The sequence below is a fragment of the Vitis vinifera genome, chromosome 2 (genome assembly GCF_030704535.1).
Source record: "Vitis vinifera cultivar Pinot Noir 40024 chromosome 2, ASM3070453v1".
NCBI lineage: Eukaryota > Viridiplantae > Streptophyta > Magnoliopsida > Vitales > Vitaceae > Vitis > Vitis vinifera.
In genome coordinates this window covers 8,416,592-8,436,323 of record NC_081806.1, presented here as the reverse complement: position 1 = coordinate 8,436,323, position 19,732 = coordinate 8,416,592, and the positions used below count along the sequence as shown (strand labels likewise).

The following is a 19,732-nucleotide window of genomic DNA, read 5'->3' as shown; positions in this document are numbered from 1 at the left end:
CAACTCATTTCCTAATTCGAGTTTACCCGCAAAAATTCAATTTCTAATACTCTAACAATTTATATCCAATGCCAAGTGAATTCATTACAACTTGAATCATTTATATATTTAATTTTTAGAATTTATTTGATATTGATTTTAGAAAATGTTTTTAATTTTAAAAAATATTTTTTAAAAAATATAAAAAATGGCTTATGACATTTCTTGGAGTAATACTTGATAGTAATTTTCATAAAAACACTTCATGTAAAAACACTAAAAAAAACACTTTTATTTAGATTAATTTTTAAAAAAATCAAAGAATCTTTTCAAAGTTTTCAATACAAAGTGAATTCATCACATTATAGATGTGAAATCATTTATGTACTTAGCATTTGTTTGGATTGACTTTTGATAAGTGGAAAACAATCTTTCTACTTGTTTGATTAACTTTATTTAAAAAATTTACAATTCAAAAAAATAAAAAAGTTTAATATGAAAGTTACAAAATATTGGTACTTATAAAAATTCTATTTTATTTTATACAATAAATTTTTTCAAGATTTAAAAATATTAATATTATTTTTTCCTAAATTGATGAATTTGACTTCAACTTCACCTTTAAGATAAAGATAAAAATAAAATATTATCCAAAAATTAAAAATATCATCATTTAAAATTTTATGACTTTGATTTTAATTTCACCCTTGGGATAAAATAAAAAAATGGGAAATTATCCTAATACAATACCATCCAAAAGATTTTATCGTTGATCAAAGTATGTTGGAGACAATACTCTACCATTTGTACATAGTGCAACTAATTCTCCTTGTCACATTGGCTCAATTTTCCTAATAAGATAGAGCTTCATCCTCTTGGGAAAAATGCCAAACAAGTCTCTATTTGCCTGAGGGAGGCTTAACTTGTAAAGGGTATTGACTTCACCATCACAAGACAAAAGGGCAATCATCAAAAGCTCATTTGGGTATCATGGGAATGTCTTCTTTTATGATTTTGTGTACAAATCCACCATCACCCCTTGGCCAAAAATATGAAGGAAAATGCAAAGTGATGGTATTCCTCCATTGTAAAATTATCCTAAACTTTCTTCTTTTCCACAAAAACCAAAAGATGATTTTTGTAATTTGTACCTTGTCAAAGAATCTAGATGTGTGGTTTCACACCATAGCTTGGAGAGTATGTAAAGAATAAGCCTGCAGTATACAACATGATTTGAAGAAATATAGGATCAATTAATTAATATCTAATTTAATATAAAAACCAAAACAGGCCCACAGGCATTTCAAAACCTCTTCGGTTCTTCTCTTTCCTCAGTTTTTCCCCACCCAAGAAACCAAAGCCATGGCTGGGATGTCCAAGCAGGACCCATCACCGGCCTTTGCAGAAACAGTGGAGGAGATCATGAGAATCTACAGATCACTACCACCAAGACCCAAAATTGAGGAGGTTGAAGCAGCCATGACTGTTATCAGGACAGCGGACTGTGAAGAGCAGAAGAGGCTCGAGGAGGTTGCAAGGCAAGAGGTCCCCCAGGGGGTCCCACCTGAGCTCTTCTCTGTTCTGCAGCAGGCGAGGAAGACCATGGTGCTGTTTCAGTGCCATGAGGAGAGGGAAGAGGCTCTTCACTTGGTCGAGAGGAATAAGCTGTTCAATACATTTGATGAGCTCATTCAGAAAGCTTCTGAGGTGGTTTCCGGGGGTGTCCCGATTGAGAAGCAGATTGATTTGGGTGACCCAGTTGGGAAAAGTGGGAGAAAAGATGTGATCAGTGTTGAGAGTTTGATTAAGAGGGGAGAAGATGAGGAATCGGGGGCAGATGGTTTCAAGGGTTTGGTGAGGAGTTCTTCCGCGAAGGCCATTTTCGTTTCAGGTTGGCATGAATTTCTGTTTTCTGATATTGTTTTTGGACTTATGAGAGACTCAAGATGATACTATTTCTAGGAATTCAAAAAAGAAAAACCCAGATTGAAGAATCCCATGTGGGTTTTGATCTTTCTATTAATATCCAAGCCCATGAAAAAGATAAAGAAAATAAAAAATAAAAAAAGTTGGGTCTTCATATAGATTAGAAAAGTCACTTCTGTTATCTGGTTTTGTTTCTGAATTCTAGAAATGATAAATCCTTCTGAATGGTTGTTGGTTTGAATAAACAGAGCATTTTCCTCTAGTCACCTTTCAATCAAGATGTAATTTAAAAACTTAAACTTATTTTCATGTCGGTCTTAGGGTAATTGAAATTGAAATCGAAATTCCTTCAATATCTGAATGTAGTTTTTGGGCTTGATTCACAGGTGAGGACGATACCGAGAAGTTCAATCTCATGAAGGTGGCAGCCCTTATTGAAAAAACTGCTAAAATCAAAGCAGGGGTTCTTGATCTTCAAGGCAAGTTGATGGAAAAGATTGAGTGGCTTCCCACATCGATTGGCAAATTATCTGATATCACTGAATTGAACTTGTCTGAAAACCGAATTATGGCTCTCCCATCCACCATGAGTGGCCTCAGAGCCCTAACAAAGCTTGATGTCCACTCAAACCAACTGATCAACCTTCCAGATTCAATTGGGGAATTGGTGAACCTAGCTGATCTCGATCTCCATGCAAACAGATTAAGGTCACTGCCAGCTTCTTTTGGGAATCTGGTGAACCTCATCAATCTCAATTTGAGTTCAAATCAATTCACCCATTTGCCAGACAACATTGGGAGTCTAACAAGCTTGAAGAGACTGAATGTGGATACAAATGAGCTCGAAGAAGTTCCTTATACAATTGGATCATGCACATCACTTTTGGAGCTGAGATTGGATTTCAATCAATTAAGAGCTCTTCCTGAGGCTGTTGGAAAGCTTGAATGCTTGGAGATTCTTACGTTGCATTATAACAGAATCAAAGGGCTGCCAACAACAATTGGTAATCTTTCCAATTTGAGGGAACTTGATGTTAGCTTCAATGAACTTGAATCAGTACCCGAAAACCTCTGCTTTGCGGTCAAGCTCAAGAAATTGAATGTGGGGAAGAACTTTGCAGACTTGAGAGCCTTGCCAAGATCAATAGGGAATCTTGAGATGCTTGAAGAGTTGGACATAAGTGACTGTCAAATAAGAATGCTACCGGATTCTTTTCGGTTCCTGTCTAAATTGAGAGTTCTTCGTGCAGATGAGACTCCATTGGAGGTGCCACCAAGGGAAGTAACTAAACTTGGGGCTCAGGTAATATTCCTTAACGACTTTTGCTTGTTGAGTTCTTGCAATTGCTGAGTATAACTTCTTCAACCCTTCATTTACAGGAAGTTGTTCAGTACATGGCTGATCTGACCGCCAAGTGGGAGGCAAGACCCCTATCCTCAAAGAAGAAGGGGTTCTGGTTCTGGGTTTGCTCGATATTCAGAGCTAGAACCAAGAGGACCACTGACAGCAAGGAATCACAAAAGCTTGATGAGTGAATTCGCCCCCCTTCAAGCATATCTGCTGATGAATTCTCCATAAGATGTCGTATACAATCAATTCATGAGAGGGCAAAGCTTTCAACTTATGTTTTTGTTTGGTTTAAGAATAATCAGATACTGTTTGACACAGCCTGCAGCCTTCTTATGTCTCTAGTGAACATGTAATATACTGGTTATACCTCTTCTTTCCTGTAATCTTTTGTCTCAGATATGAACTCTTTTGAACTTTTTGTCACTGAAACCATCAGTACATAAACAGTTAGAACATAATTGTTACCTTAAAAGGGATCTTGCAAACTTTTCACCCTGGGTTTCATTTTCTTCCTGTTTTTCATGTTCATAGAATTGAAAAAATGATGGGTGTGTAAGGTTGGAGATGATTAGATAATCAATTGGGTTTGGATGAGATTACTAGTAAATGAAGTAAATACTTCCTCACTTAGAAGCCATTTTTTTTTTCTTTCTTTCTTTTTTCTCAAAACCCTAGATTCTGCAACTAACTTCATAGAGAAGGAATTGTCCCTCAGGCCCAAAAACAAGGAAAAAAAATCATTCCAAACTTTGTAGATTAGACCTAGAAGACCACTTGGGAGGACAACTGGGTTGTTAGGGGATAATATTAATTTAATGGAAGGGGTTTTGGTTTGTTGGGCAATGCGGATTATGATATTCACTTTGTGGTGGTTAAACTTAAGATCAAGCCATAACAGCTTTAGATCTTTTTAAAATTTTTGACTTTTGACTTTTGACTTTAAAAGTTCATACATTAATATGCACTCCAACAATAAAAAAATCATTGATACGTCGAAATTACCCTCTAACCCTCATCATCCAGCTGTCAATTGTCATCGATTTTTTTTTTCTATTCTTTTCTTTTATGCTGTTACATCACAAGTTAAAAAACTCATTATCCATCATGATTAATACTTTTTAACCAAAAAATAAACATTAAAAAATGACACGTGGCAACCAATCATACCACATGATTTTTTTTCCCTCTATAATACCTCCACATTTTTTTAATATGTTGCCTTCCTAATTTTTTTTTTAATTTTAAATTTTAAATTTTTTCATATTTACTTATTTTAATTATTTATGAATATTTTAAACAAAAAATAATAATATATAATAAATCATTAACGAGAAAAAATTTAATATAAAAAAAATACATAAGAACACATTTAGAAATTTGGGACATAAGATTTTTTGTATTTTAAAAAAATTATTTATTTTATAAATCTTATTAAATTGTCATATTATTTTATTGTTTGTACTTTTTAATATTTTAAAATTTTCATGTGAAAATTAGAATGGATGATTATGATTTTAATTTTTTGATTGTAAATCTAACTTGATCGCAGTTTTAATTTTTTTTTTGTTAAAATTTTAATATTTTTAATTTAAAAAGATAAAAACTTGTTGTGGTTTTAACTTTTAACATTTTGCTTTGTTAAAATTTAAAATTTTGTATTTATATAAAACAAAAATAAAATATATTTTTCATAAAAAAAAATGTATTTAATCATTTATATTAATTTCTCTTAATTTTATTAAAAACTTAAATTTTTATATACTGACGTAAGTCTTAGAAAAGAAAATATCACACTTTTCTAGAAAAGAAATGTACTACTATTTTATGAAAAAGTAATACTAAAATATATTAATAGTATCACTTTGATAGGAATGATGTATCATTTTTTTTTAGAAAAAAAAGGTATTACTCTTTTACAAAAAAGGTAAGATTGAAGTGTATTAAAAATACCACTATAGTAGGAATGATATATTATTATTCTTTGGTTTATGGTAAGATATGCAAAAATTTTAATCTTTAATAAAATTAAGAAAAAATTAGTATAAATAATTAAATATAAATTTTTATGAAAAACATATTTTATTTTTTATTTTATATAATAAAAAATAAAAAATGTTAACAAATCAAATTGTTATAACCACAACCAAGTTTTTATTTTTTTTAATTAAAAATATTAGATATTTTAACCAAGAAAAAAGTTAAAACTATGGTGAATTTACATACCTATAAATAAAAAGTTAAATTTGTTTATTAAATATTTATTTTTATATTAAATTTTTCTCATTAATTATTTATTATATTGTATCACTATTATTTTATATTTAAAGTGTTCATAAATAATTAAAAGAGTGAAAAAAAAAATGAGAATGTGTAATTAGCGTATTATAAAAAAGTCAAAAGTAAAATGACCAAAGAGGAAAAAAAATTTATTACATGTTGATTTGCCACATCTCTATCTTAAAAACGATGATAAACATGATTTTAAAAAAAACACGTGGCATGGTTGATTGTCACATGTCAATTTTTTATTTTAAAAATGATTATTATGAGTTATTTCAATTGTTGTGTTAATTTTTATTTTTGTTTAGAAAAAAGAGGTATGGTGGTTATGAAAGAGAAGAAAGGTAAAGGACAATCTTGAAATTTGTAATGCATGTTTATAAAATTTCTTTTTAAAATTATATTTTTTTGTATACTAAACTTTACATGATTGCCCCTTATAATCTATGGGGCATTTGTAAAATCAGTGGGCTTTGTTATGTAGTTTGGTCTTTGCTGGTTTGTCATTTTGGAGGGGTCCACCCATTAAAGTTTTGGATAAGAAGATTATGACATGGACACCTATGACTTCAACTTAAAGTACTTTAACACCTCCTTCATTGACAGGCTGTGTATTGATGAATTGTAGAAATAAAATATTATTTATTTTTTCAATTATTACCGAAAATAATGAAAAAAAAAACTAGAAAACAAAAAAAAAATTTATATACAAATTTGTGAAATATATTTTTTAAGTTAGAAAATTATTTTATTTTCTAAAAAATAAAAAAAAAATTATAATAATTATAATAAGACATTGAACTTTTATAGATCATTTGAGAATTTTTCGATAAAATTGAAATATCATCTAAATTCTACCTTAAATAGGAAATGAAAGGAGTTTATTATTTCAATACAATTTAATTTATGTTTCAAAATCATATTTTAAAAAAATGTGCTTAGTATATTTAAGGGGAATGTAGATATTTTTTAAAATTTTAATTAAATAAAAACATACTTCCCATTGCGTAGGGACATAAAAATCCTTGACAAAGTCAAAAGTGCTCGCTCACTACCTCCATACATTGCTTGCCACGATGCCATGATACCATTCATTATGGGACTTACCCTAATGTAGCATAATCTACCTTAAAAATTATTCTTTAATTATTACATAATGGTCAAAACCTTCAAGATGTACATATTCATTTAATACAATGTAGAACCAATACCTCCCCTATTATCTTCTCATAATCAATCCATCAAAAGTCAACTACAAAAAGTGTCCTGAGTATGAGAACAAGGTATACAAAAATGATCTCACCATTCATTTGTTATCTTTTTTTATTTTTTATTTTTTTTTATTTCATTCCATGGCTAATTAACTTAACCTTCAAAGAGGCGTGTCGGCCTAACCAATCCATCATCTTTCACCGTTTTTATTTTTTTATTTTTTTTATTCATTTTTATTTTTTAAAATAATTTGAGGAAGGATACTAACACCTAGTTTGATATGAGGACACAATATATTGACATTATTTATGGAAAATTGAACATAAAGGCCTATGGACCCCGCATTTCGGCTCATGCGTTCCCCGCTCGATGGCAAGCTTGATTTTTATTTGAAAAATGATTTTTATTTATTCAAAAATGACTTGGAGTCGCCACTTATTTTTGTCTTATTTTAAAAGGGTAAACAAAATAAGAAAGAAAACCCTAAGTGTGACTCCTTATTTTGAAAAAGGTGATCTACGAAAAACGGGATCGGGTTCGGGGGTCAGGTTACTTGTCGGAAAGGTACGGTAAAGACTGTAGCACCCTTCTAAGTCTCTAAAGTTGAGTTTCTATTAATAAAATGAAGCTGACATGACAATCAATAAGAAAATTAATGAATACCCAGAGCGAATCATGCACATATGAGAGTCAAAAAATGCATATAAACTAACTAGAGTGAGAGTGAGTGCGTACCTGGGCAATGAACCGTCATGCGCTATCAAGAGAGGGGGGTTAGTGCATAATTAAAGAATAATCTCATGCATGTCATAGAGCAAAACAAATCAATCATGTATGATGATCAAATCAAACAAGCAATCAATTAATCATAAAGTCACCCATGTAAGGCTCCCACCACAACCCGTTTGCTTTGCATGAATTAATATCACAGATTCTATTATTTCGGAATTATGAAAAATCCATTCATGCTTATTGAAATCAAGAGGAACAGAAGATTGTTCGAGAAATGGAATTAAAACCATTAGAGAGGAAATCGGATTTTCGAAATTTATTTGAAAAATTGGAGTCTCGAAGATCACTAGAAAATTGGAGTTTTAGAGTTTATTTGGAGATCAGACTTTTAGAAATTGAATGTGAGAATGAGAATTTTTAGAAATTGAATTTGAAAGAGGTTGGAATTTTGAAAACGATTTGAGGGTTCGGGATCTTAAAGAAAGATTAAGTTGCGAAAATTAGGACTTTGGGAGTTAAATTTTGAAAGAAATCAGAATCGTAAGTTATTTAAGAAGTAGAAATTATGAAAGTTGATTTATGAAAATTGAAAATCTCGAAAATCATTTGAAAGCGGATTTTTTAGAAATGAACAAATAAAATGGTAACAAAAATAATGATGATAACAAATGAGTAACTGGGTAAATACGATAATCGGAAAATTGGGAACTGAAAATTAAGTTTGAAGATAGGACAATTGGAATTTTAGATAGCTAAATTTAGAAATCGAAATTTTGAAGAATTAGACTTTAATAATTGAGATTTTTAAGAGAAATAAATAGGTAAATATGGAATAATGTTATTAATTAATCAAAACGATATTTGGATGGATGAAAAGTGAATAGTGAGATTAAAAAATTAAATAGGAAAATCGGATTTTGACAAAAGTGATATTTGAATGGATGAAAGTGAATAGTGGGATTTTGAAAATTAAGTTTGAAAGTCAGATTTTTAAGTAATTGAACTTTAATTATTGAAATTTTTCAGAAGAAAGAAATAAGTAAACGTGGAAATAACGATTAACAAAAATGATATTTAAATGAATAAAAAATGTGTAGTGGGATTTTTGAGACCGAAAATTAAATTGGGACGTTGGATTTTTGAAGGATTAGACTTTAAATAAATTGATAAGTATAGGATGATAATTCTGCTTAAGGAAAATAACATTTAAACGAATAAAAAGAATAGTGGAATTTTTAGGGTTGAAAATTAAGTTCAATGATTGAGATTTCTTTTTTTAGAGATAAACAAATACAGAGTTTCTAATTGACGAAAATAACATTTAAACGAATAATGGAATTTTTATGATTGAAAAATTAAGTTAGGGCATTGGATTTTCGAAGGATTAGACTTTAAATAAGTAAATAAATATGGGATACTAATTCTAATTAAAGAAAATAACATTTAGACAAATAGTAGAATCTTTAGGATTGGAAATTAAATTATGACATTGGATCTTTTTAAAGGATTGGATTTTAAATAAATAAACTAATATAGATAATACTAATTAACGAAAATAACATTTAAACGGAATAAAAAGAATAGTGAAATTTTTAGGGGTTTAAAAATTAAGTTAGGACATCGGATTTCTGAATGATTGGATTTTAAATTAGTAAATAAATATGGGATACTAACTCTAATGGATGAAAATGAGATTTGAACTAATTATTGAAGAATTAAATTAAGATATGATTTCCTTGAAAGATTTAAACTTTAGATAGCTAGATAAATATGGGACAAATAATTCTAATGGATGAAAATGAGATTTGAACTAATTATTGAAGAATTAAATTAAAACATAGGATTTCCTTAAAAGATTTAGACTTTAAATAGTTAGATAATATGAGATAAATAATTCTAATGGATGAAAATGAGATTTGAACTAATTATTGAAAAATTAAATTAAGATATGTGATTTCTTTGAAAGATTTATACTTTAAATAGCTAGATAATATGGGATAAATGATTCTAATGGATGAAAATGAGATTTGAACTAATTATTGAAAAATTAAATTAATACATATGATTTCTTTGAAAGATTTAGACTTTAAATAGCTAGATAATATGGGATAAATAATTCTAATGGATGAAAATGAGATTTGAACTAATTTATTGAAAAATTAAATTAAGCCAAGGGATTTTTGAAGGATTAGAGGTATAGAGATTTTTTTTTTGGAATTGAGGCAACCAAATGGGCTAGCTCAACATGGACTTGGGCCATGAGGGTGGCTAGCTTGAGGAGCCATTAGGCCCCCCCATCAACAAGCTTAGGTTAGGCTTCAAACCCAAGCCCATATCCGTGCCATGGGCAAGCCCAATGGGCTAACTTGAGGTGGACTTGGGCTGGGAAGCTGGCGGCCATGAGGCTCTTCACCCACCCAAATGGGCTTGGGCTCCAACTCATGCCCAAATCCATCATCAATGGGCGAGCCCAGAGCTTCAATCTCCATCACGGCCTCCTTATTTGAGAAGACATTCCAAAGTCCCTCACTTGCAAGAATTATCAAATCTGCACCATCAATTTCTTCTTCTTGAATTTCTGGATTGGCAATAACACATGCCTTAAAAAGTTTATCCCCGAATGCACGAGAAACAGCAAGAACACCACCAACCCGCCAGGTTCCTGCCCAAATAACAAAACCTCCAGCATCTTCAATCCTTTGACGTTCATCAGATCTATCAGGCTTGTGATCAGTGGACAGCGGGATAGCTGAACCAGCTCTACAAGCAGCCACTCTTCCAGTAGGGTACACGACGGAGAACAACGGGGATAATTCCGGCCCGGTACCCGGCGATTCTGAGAAGCATGGGCATGGCAAGGTTGAAGTGGGGACAAGGAAAGTTGCACCAGCCGCTACCGTCGCTGGGAAGAGCGTAGCTCAACGGGCAGAAGTTGGTGGCGGTGACGAAGATGGAGGGGGCTGCCGGAGTAGCACCATTGGCGCAAACGCCGAAGATTCAAGCATGAACCAAGGTGAGAAAAGAGAAGAGTGAAGCAAGGGAAAGAAGAATGAGAAGAACCATTGAGAGAGAAAGTATAGGGTGGTGAAGATGCAGTCCTTGGCGTGCAGGTGAGTTGAAACTGAAAGCTCTTCGGACACAAATAAAAAAATGGGCAACACCAATCTGCCTATCCTGGATGGTACGTGCATGGCGTCTCCGGATACCGCAAGACATGCCCGCATGCCATCCACAGGTGGAGGTTTGGGAACTTAGGTGAAGGCGGATTCCTTCTTCATAGACCACTTTCAACATCATCAATTGATCACATGCACTCTCTTGAAGCGGCAGTCACAAACTCGGAGCATGACTATTTAACAACTCTACGGGCAATGAGACAGTAATAGCCTAAGTTCAGAAATAGTGCCCTCACCACAACCAAAAGCGATGTTGGCCAAGTCTCTTCTCCTGGCTCCCATGGGCAGAGATGAGAGAAAGCAATGCACTCCATGAATCTTCTCATCATCCCCGCGAAAGCCTGGCTTCCCGGAGAAGGTCATCTTCTTCACATTCTGCTGAGAAATTTCTTGTTCGATAGATTTTTCTGATGGCGTTGGGCTCATAGCTTAGAGAAAGAGATAAGGGTGGCAAGAAGAGAATGGGAAAAAGATTCATGAAACCTTTAACGATCATTGTTGAACCCATTTCATCATTTTATCCGTGGGTTTAACAATCGGTGGGCTAAAAACAGAGGAATATTCACAAGAACAGAGCACCAAAGGCTTCAAACCCCTCAAATATTAAACCAATAAACATCAAAACAATGCAACCCAACAAACAGAGTAGGAATCACCAAGAATGAGATATAACAAGTATATAGAATGGAAGTACACAGGAAAACCATAATAACCATACCTGAAGATGATCCTCTCTAGTTAGGTCAGCGAGAAAAAACAGCAGACCATCTTTCCTCTTCCTCTTCTGTTTTCGCTCCTCAAACCTCTGACCTGACCTCTCACAGATATCTAACCCTGCCCCAGTTCAAGCTCGCCCCTCACTCTATACTCAACCCCCTGTTTCCGTCTTCCGCAACAAGCCATTACCAGCTCTCCTATTCACCCGTCAGCGAGCACGTCGTCTTCAACCACCAGCATGGTCGGCCATCTCCCTGCCATGTCCATGCAGCTGGTCCCATGCGTAGGGAAAAGGGGCCCACTTATCTAAGGTGCTGCCCAGCTCCTCCAAGTGGCGAGACAACATCCCTCCAATGCTATAAAAAAAAATCCCCCAAGAAAAACTAATATCCTTTGGCTCTTCAAAGGGGGTCTACAAGACCATAACTAGATCAATTTAGCCTTGATCTAAATTCAAACTAATTGTTAGGATAGAATTTTGAAAAGTATGATATGATTTAACAAATTTGGATTTATTGTTTATTTAATAAGATTTTAGTTTACTTCTATCAATTTTATTCTATGCATTATATCTTATAAGCATTCTGATATGACATTTTTTACATTGTATATGATTTGAGTGCATTAGGAGTTGTAAGAAAGATCCAAGTTATGGGTTCCTTGTAAGTAAGTGATTAACTTGCAATTGGTTCATGGACTTAAGCAATTTATTTGAGGTTATAGTTAACTACTTTCTAATTGGATGGATGATTGGTCTTGATCATTGAGATGAGTTTCTCATGATGAGTGTATTAGTGTGTACGATTATATATTGGATAAGGCCTACGGAGAGCGATGACATAAGGTTATCGAGTGCCATGACATTACCAAACTACCATACTGTATAGTTTTTCAACCTTAAAAGAATATTGATCTTGTAGCAAAGTTTAGAGTGCGATTGATTCTTTGTAGTGGGATGTTGAGTCAATTTCAAAATTGGATTATGAAGGAGTTAGTATTGTTCTATGGGTCCTAGTGGTCCCCACTTGAACTCATATTATTTGATATTATGATTTGTGAGTATTGAATTGGTTAATTCACTTTTGTGCATAAAAGTATTTTGATAAATATGTAAGGTTGCACAAGAGTCAGTGAACAATTTGTTTAGATTAGGCTAGTTGATTGATTGAAGCCTAGTTAGGTTAATTAATTAAAACCTCTTTTAAGCTAAATTAAGTGACCTAAGCCTTAGGTGGACTTAAGTCACTTAAGCCTATAGGGAAGTCTGTAAATACTCCTTTTAGAGATTAGGGCTTTATTTTAGACACTCTTGCTTCTTATACATTAGAGAAAGAGAGAGAAAAAAAAAACATAGTCTTCACCCTTTTGAGATTTCCACTATCTTAATGCTAAACTTCAAGGAGTTATTGGGTCGAAGACTTTGCATGTACGAGATCTTTTGTTGTTTTTGTTGCATTATTCATCAACAAGAATCAATCTAAGAACATTCAAATTTTGGCAAGTACATCTAAACTTGTAGATCTAGATCCTAAAAGTTTTTATTGCTATATTTGTTTTTGCGTGTTAGGATCCAATAGCCCTAGGAAGAATGCATGCACCTAATTAGATCTAGCGCCAAATAACAAAGTAATTTGGGATTCCCTATACTAACAACAAATGCACTTATGATGATCCTATACTATTGCATATCCATGAAAAATAATTAAGGAAATTGAACAAAAATTCCAATAGGAAAGAGAAGAGATGACACGCTTGTTGGGTAAACAATTTCTAAATCTAGATTTGGGGAGCATGCAACTAAAACCCTAGGCGTAACGGAAGAAACCTAATTTTTTAAAAATATTCTAGGGAATTAAAGAAAAAATACATTGCATTTGAATGTTCTTAAATCCCTAGAACCTTTTGAAGAAAAATGTTTCTTCCACTTGATGTCTTTCTCATGGATCTTGGAACAAGAGTGGGTAAAAGAAGAAAAGAGTTAGGTCCTTTTTTTCTCATATACCCCAAGGTTTTTACTTTTATAGGCCCTTAGATGGTTAGTCAAGTCATCAAAATTTAGCCCTCCACATGGTGGACATCCAAGCTCCAAGCAAAAGAAGTGATAGAATGGGTCCATGCACAAAATGAAAGTAAGCCCAAATACAAACAAACAAGGAGCCCGTAAATAAATAGAATATCACATATCAAAGCCCAAAGGAAATAATAAACCCCAATCAATAACTAAAGTCAACTAGGCCCAAAATGCAATCAAATATCAAAGTCCAGAAGACCCAAATGAAACCAACATTAAGAGGCCCAAAATGAAATTAAAATCAAAGTTAAAACTTAAAACCTAATATTTGATAATTGAAGCTTAAAGTAATATCTAACAACTCGATACCATGTTAGCAACCCAACTAAAGAAAGACCAAAAACATATATCCAAATATCAATAAGCCCAAGTAAAACAAATGGAGACTCAAATAAGCCTAAGCCGAAACTAACGGAACCAACCAAAAGCCTACAAACAATACTCACAATCCGAATATCTACTATAAAAATTATAAAAAAAGAAAAAAAAAATATATATATATATATATATATACACATACAAGAAAATGATTTTATTTATTTTTTATGGAAAAAGAACAATTTTTACAATTTTATCTATAAAAAGTATTCTAATTTGATTTTGATTTAAAAAAATTACAATTTTGATTTAAAAATAAAATAAAATGAATTTTGATTCAATTTTATTAAATATATATACAATTTTACTTACAAAAAGTATTCCAATTCATCTTTTATTTAAGAAAAGTGATTTTTTTTTTAAAAAATATATATATTTAGAATAAGGATTTTTACAATTTTATTCACAAAATATATTTCAATTCAATTTTTAAAAAATGATTTCAAATTTATTATTTTAAAAAATTATTTATTCAAAGAATACATTAGAAATGATTTGATTTTTATTTTGTTAATTTTTTTCTAGTTTATTAAAAGGATGATTTCTTAGTTTTATTAAAAACAATGATTTTCAATTTTATTTTAAAACAATGATTTTATATTTTATTAAAAAGATTATTTCCTGACTTCATAAAAAAACCTTTTCCTATTTTTTTTACAAGGTTTCAAATTTATTTTTGAGAAAAAAGAGTTTAGATTTATTTTATTTGCAAACTTAATGACTAAAAAGAAATAAATGAAATAGAACTACATGAGATACTATACAGATGAACATAAATGAAATATAAAAAAAAAATGCATTATCAACCTAAATTAATTTAACAAATCAACAATAAACTAATATATATATATAAAAATTGATAGAACTAAAAATGAAATAAAAAGAAACAACATGTAAATAAGTAGAATAACACATATCAAAGCCCAAAAAAATAATAAGTCCAAATCAATAACTAAAGTCTACCAGGCCCAAAATACAATCAAATATCAAAGCCCAAAATGCCTAAATGAGACCAACATCAAGAGGCCTAAAATGAAATAAAATTAAAGTTAAAACCCAATATTCAATAACTGAAGCCCAAAGTAATATCTAACAACTCGATACCCATGTTAACAACCCAATTAAAGGAAGACCCAAAAACATATATCCAAATATTAATAATCCCAAGTAAAACAAATGGTGACTCAAATAAGCCTAAGCCAAAAATAATGGAACCAACTAAAAACCTGTAAACATTGCCCACAATCCAAACACCTATTGTAGAAATCAAATGAGATCTTACCCATTTTGAAAAACCTTAGAAGGATGGGTGGAGATGGAGACTATCAGATGCTGGTGAAGCCAAGATCTATAAGGAGCCATGGTGGATCATGATACGAATGACGATAGTGGGTGTGATTGTAAAAAGGGTAACAATGGTTGGTCAAAGCTAATGGTGACTATAGAGCCACATGTGGTAGGAGGACTATGAAAGAAAGAAGGGTGACGAGCAATGGTGGTAACTATGGCAAACATGGGAATAATGGCTATGAGTGGCACATGGATAGGAGGTATGATGAAGCTATGGCATCACGATAAGGGATGGAGTGGGTTTTAGGTAACAATTGGATGAGGGCAGAGGAAGAAGGAAGAAAGAAGAGAAGTAGAAGAATGAGGAAAATAAGGCGTGGATTGTTGGTATTGTCATGGAGATGTGGAAGAAAGTGGTAGAGAAATGAAAAAACGAAAAAAAGAAAAAAAAGAAAAAAAGAAAAAGTGGTTGTTAGTGGGAAATAAATGGGACATATGATTAAGGTTTTGTGGAACGGATGGTGGGGATGAAACAAAAAATGAATGCCTTAGATAAAATGGGTATGAGTAGGCCTTAAAAAATTGGGCTAAAAAAAATATAAATAAATGGGTTTAAAAATTTCTAACCTCATGGGCTTAAAAAAAATTTAAATAAAAATGTCCTAAGACTAATTTTGTTGTTTACAAAATGAGAATGTTGAATTTGGGCAATCAAAAATCAAAACACGGGAGACCCTAAAAAAGGAATTTAAATATCAATTTTTTCCCACTAACACTACATGGATGGCTAGGAAGTCTCTGAAAAAGTTGAAGCAGATGGGTTATGTTAGAGACTATGTTAAGGAATTCAGTTCATTGATCTTTGACATTAAGGGCATGTGTAAAGTTGACAAGTTGTTTAACTTCATTATGGACTACAAGATTGAGCCTAAATTGGGTTAAGTTGATAAAGAGGGTAAGATCTACCTACAGCTATAAAGACTGATGTTTGTTTAGTTAATTATAAATTAAATACTTTTTTTTTTCTATGAGTTAAAAAAGGAAAGGACCGTAGCAATAACAAAGCAAGAAAGGGAAATCCAAAGCCTTTAAGAAAAAATAAGGCAAAAAAGATAAGAAGATTAAAACATCTCAAGCCAAGGTGAGAAAGAAGACCACCAAGATGCAAACATTTGGATATTTCATCTGTAATGGTCTGCATCAAGCTAAGGATTGTTCTAAAAAGGAAAAGTTGAATGCCCTCATAGCTGTAAAAGAAAATGATAATGAGCCTAAAGCTTTAACATGGGTGGACCCCTTTTAACTCTTGAACACTATTTGGGCAAAACTAGCATACAGAGGGTTGATGCATGTTGAGTAGGTAATTGGTGGTCAAAAAGTGGTGGCCATGGTGGATAGTGGGGTACCCTATAATTTTGTTGCTACTAGAAAAACAACCATACTGGTCTTAAAGTTGAGCAAAGATGACAACAAGTTGAAAGTCGTGAATAGTTATGTGCATGAGACATAAGGTGTGAAAAAAAATGCAATGATCCAATTGGGTAAATGGAAAGGTACAGTAAATCAAATCGATGTCCCATGAGATGAAAGTTTAATCTTAGGCAATAAGTTTATCTTGAAGGCAAAGTTAGTTATACTACTGCATTTAAATGAGCTATTGATCATGGATGAAACCCATCCTTGTTCTATGCAAGGATTGAGTAAGGTGCCTAAGACAGTTAGTGATCATCTAAGGAAGGGATGCTCTTTGCCATACAAGAGAAGAAGAATATCAAATGACCTATATTGCTACATTGATAGGGATTGAGCTAGACCGAGTTTTAGAAGTCCCTAATATAGTCCTGCATGTGTTACAGGAATTCATTAACATGATGACACCAATACTCCCAAGATGCTCCCTCATCGGTGACCTATTGACTACCAAAATGAGCTAGTGCTAAGAGTCATGCCTTCTACACAAGTACACTATAGTATGACTCCACCAAAGTTGGTAGAATTAAGGAAGTAGCTAATGGAGTTGCTAGATACAAGCATGATTAGGCCCTCAAGAGCACCTTATGGAACACCAATGTTTTTTTTTTTATAAAAAAAACATGGGTTCCTTCATATGTGCGTGGACTATTGAGATCTGAACAAGGTAACTATAAAAAAAAAGTATCCTATTCCACTAGCTACAAACTTGTTTGATAAATTATCCAAAAGCTACCTATTTCACAAAGTTGGACTTGTATTCCAAGTAGTGACAAGTCCAAATTGCAAAATGGGATGAGGAAAAGACTACACATGTCATACAGTATGGTAGTTATGAATTTTTAGTTTTGTCATTTGGTCTCACCAATGCCCTTATTACTTTTTTCCACATGATGAATAATGTCAAGTTCATTTTCTTTAACTCTTTCATGGTGGTAAATTGGATGATATAGTCATCTAGAGTTGGACTCTAGATAACCATGTCATTCACATTAGGAAGGTGTTGCAATGACTAAGACAACAAGTATATGTGAAAAAGGAAAAATACAAATTTGCTTAGACCTAAATCAAGTTTCTAGGACACTTGATCTTAAAAGGGAAAATTTATATGGACGAGACTAAAGTAAAGGTAACTAGGGATTGGTCTACTCCATAAAGGTAACAAAACTTTGTTTTTTACTTGGTTTAACTAATTATTATCATCATTTTATAAAAAGTTATTCCAAAATTGTTGCTTCTCTTGATCGATTTGTTGAAAGAAACAAAGTGACATTGGGAGTAAGATTGTCAAATAACTTTCCAAAGCTTGAAAGACAGTATTAAAATAGGGTTAGTGTTAAGACTCCATAATCCAGAGTTTCTCTTTGAGGTGTAGACGGATGCCTATAATAAAGATCTAGGTGGTATACTAGTATAAGAGGGGTACTTAGTGGTTTTTGAGAATAGAAAGCTTGATGTCACAAAGCAACATTATTCCACACATTAAAAGGAAGACAACGATGATAACTTGGAAGTATTTCCTCATGGGGACCAAATTTTTTGTGGTGACAAACAATGTGGCTTTCATTTACTTCAAAGCTCAAAAGAAATTGACTGCTAAATAGGCTTGTTGGTAAGAGTTCTTAGCAAATTTTAATTTTGTGTAGGTGCATAGACTAGGCATAAACAACCAAGTTGCAAATGCCTTAACTAAAAAATAAGTGACAATATTCATGGGTTCTTTGTTTCAGGTTAAGATAGATTTCATTGTTAGAATGAAGTAATAAGCTTTATGAGATGTAACCTATAACAAGCTAATACAATATGTGAAAAAGGCATCACGAGATGGTATTGGTTAGAAGATGACGAGTCATATGCTATAAGAGGAAACCTCTATGTTCCTTCAAGCAAGTTAATGAGAGAATTGTTGAATGAAAACACGTGATGCAATGTAGAGTAAACACCCAAGAAAACAACAAACCTAGATATTGTTGTCTAAATCATTCTTTTAGTTGAGAATGAAAGAGAATGCTTAGGCATACATTAAGTCATGTTTGGTTTGCCAAATGGATAATGTTAGAAATATTAGACTAATCCAACCTATGGTAATCACCCTAGAGGAGGGGTGAATAGGGTGATGGTCTCTTTTTCCAAATTTAAACTAAGTGAATGTAAGAGACAATTATATGCAAGTATATAATAAGCAATATAAAGACAATTGCATATAAATTAAAGAGTAGGGAAGAGAGAATGCAAACACAAGAGTTTATAGTGGTTCGGTGCAACCTGGCCTACATCCACTCTCCTCTTACTTCAATCCCAAGCTTGAGGTTCCACTAATTCAAGCCTTCCAAACCAAGCCTTCAAGCAATACAATTTGATTGTGGTTCCAATTCACCCTCTTGGACTTTTGACTCAAAGCACCTTTACACTTCTCAAGAGATATCCCACTCTTAAACAACCCCTCCAGTGATACCTCATACTTGAGAAACTTCATCTCAAAGATTTACAAATAAATGATCTCACAAAAATCCTAACATAAGAACTTTGAGTTTAAATGATACAAGAAAACTAGGATTGAAATGTGCACTAAGGATATGCAAGTTTTAGAACAATGGTGCACTCAAAAACACTCTTCCAAGGCTCAAATGTAATCAAGAAAAGTTTGGGAAGGTTAAACTCTTTAAATAATGAAGATTGAAGCCTTTTTATAGAAGAGAAAAGTCAAACTAGTCGTTTGGGGGTTCAACTGGTCGAGCTAGGGGTCAACCAGTTGACTAGCCGTTAGTATTTAATGCTTAACAGGTGATCGTTGGACCTCGATCGGACTTCAACCGGTTGAGGTCCAACCTTGATAGGTTGAACAATCGTTCTGGAAGAAAGATAAAGTTTTTTGCACCATCGACCGGTTGAGTTGGAGGTCTACTCGGGCCTCGACCGGTTGAGCTGTGGGTCGACCCGGACCTCGACAGGTTGAATTGGGCGTTGACCCGGACCTCGACCGGTTGAGTTTGTGGTTGATCGGTTCCTCACCCGATTCAACCGGTTGAGCTCTTTTTTGGCTCAACAACCAACTTTTTCAACTTAAAACATTTTAAAACAAGTTTGAAAGACATTTAACACAAGGTTTTAGTTGAAAACATGAAATCATCCAATTCTTAAAATATTTAA

The 19,732-nt window shown here is 32.7% G+C and overlaps 1 protein-coding gene across 1 annotated transcript; it reads left to right on the top strand.

Annotated features, from left to right (window-relative positions):
- Positions 1-1,213: 1,213 nt before the first annotated feature.
- On the top strand, positions 1,214-3,748 carry LOC100257457 (plant intracellular Ras-group-related LRR protein 5). Its single transcript, XM_002278614.4, has 3 exons — positions 1,214-1,870; positions 2,292-3,208; positions 3,286-3,748. The coding sequence occupies exons 1-3, from the start codon at positions 1,342-1,344 to the stop codon at positions 3,439-3,441; spliced, it is 1,602 nt and encodes a 533-aa protein (XP_002278650.1). The 5' UTR covers positions 1,214-1,341; the 3' UTR covers positions 3,442-3,748.
- The last annotated feature ends 15,984 nt before the right edge of the window (positions 3,749-19,732 follow it).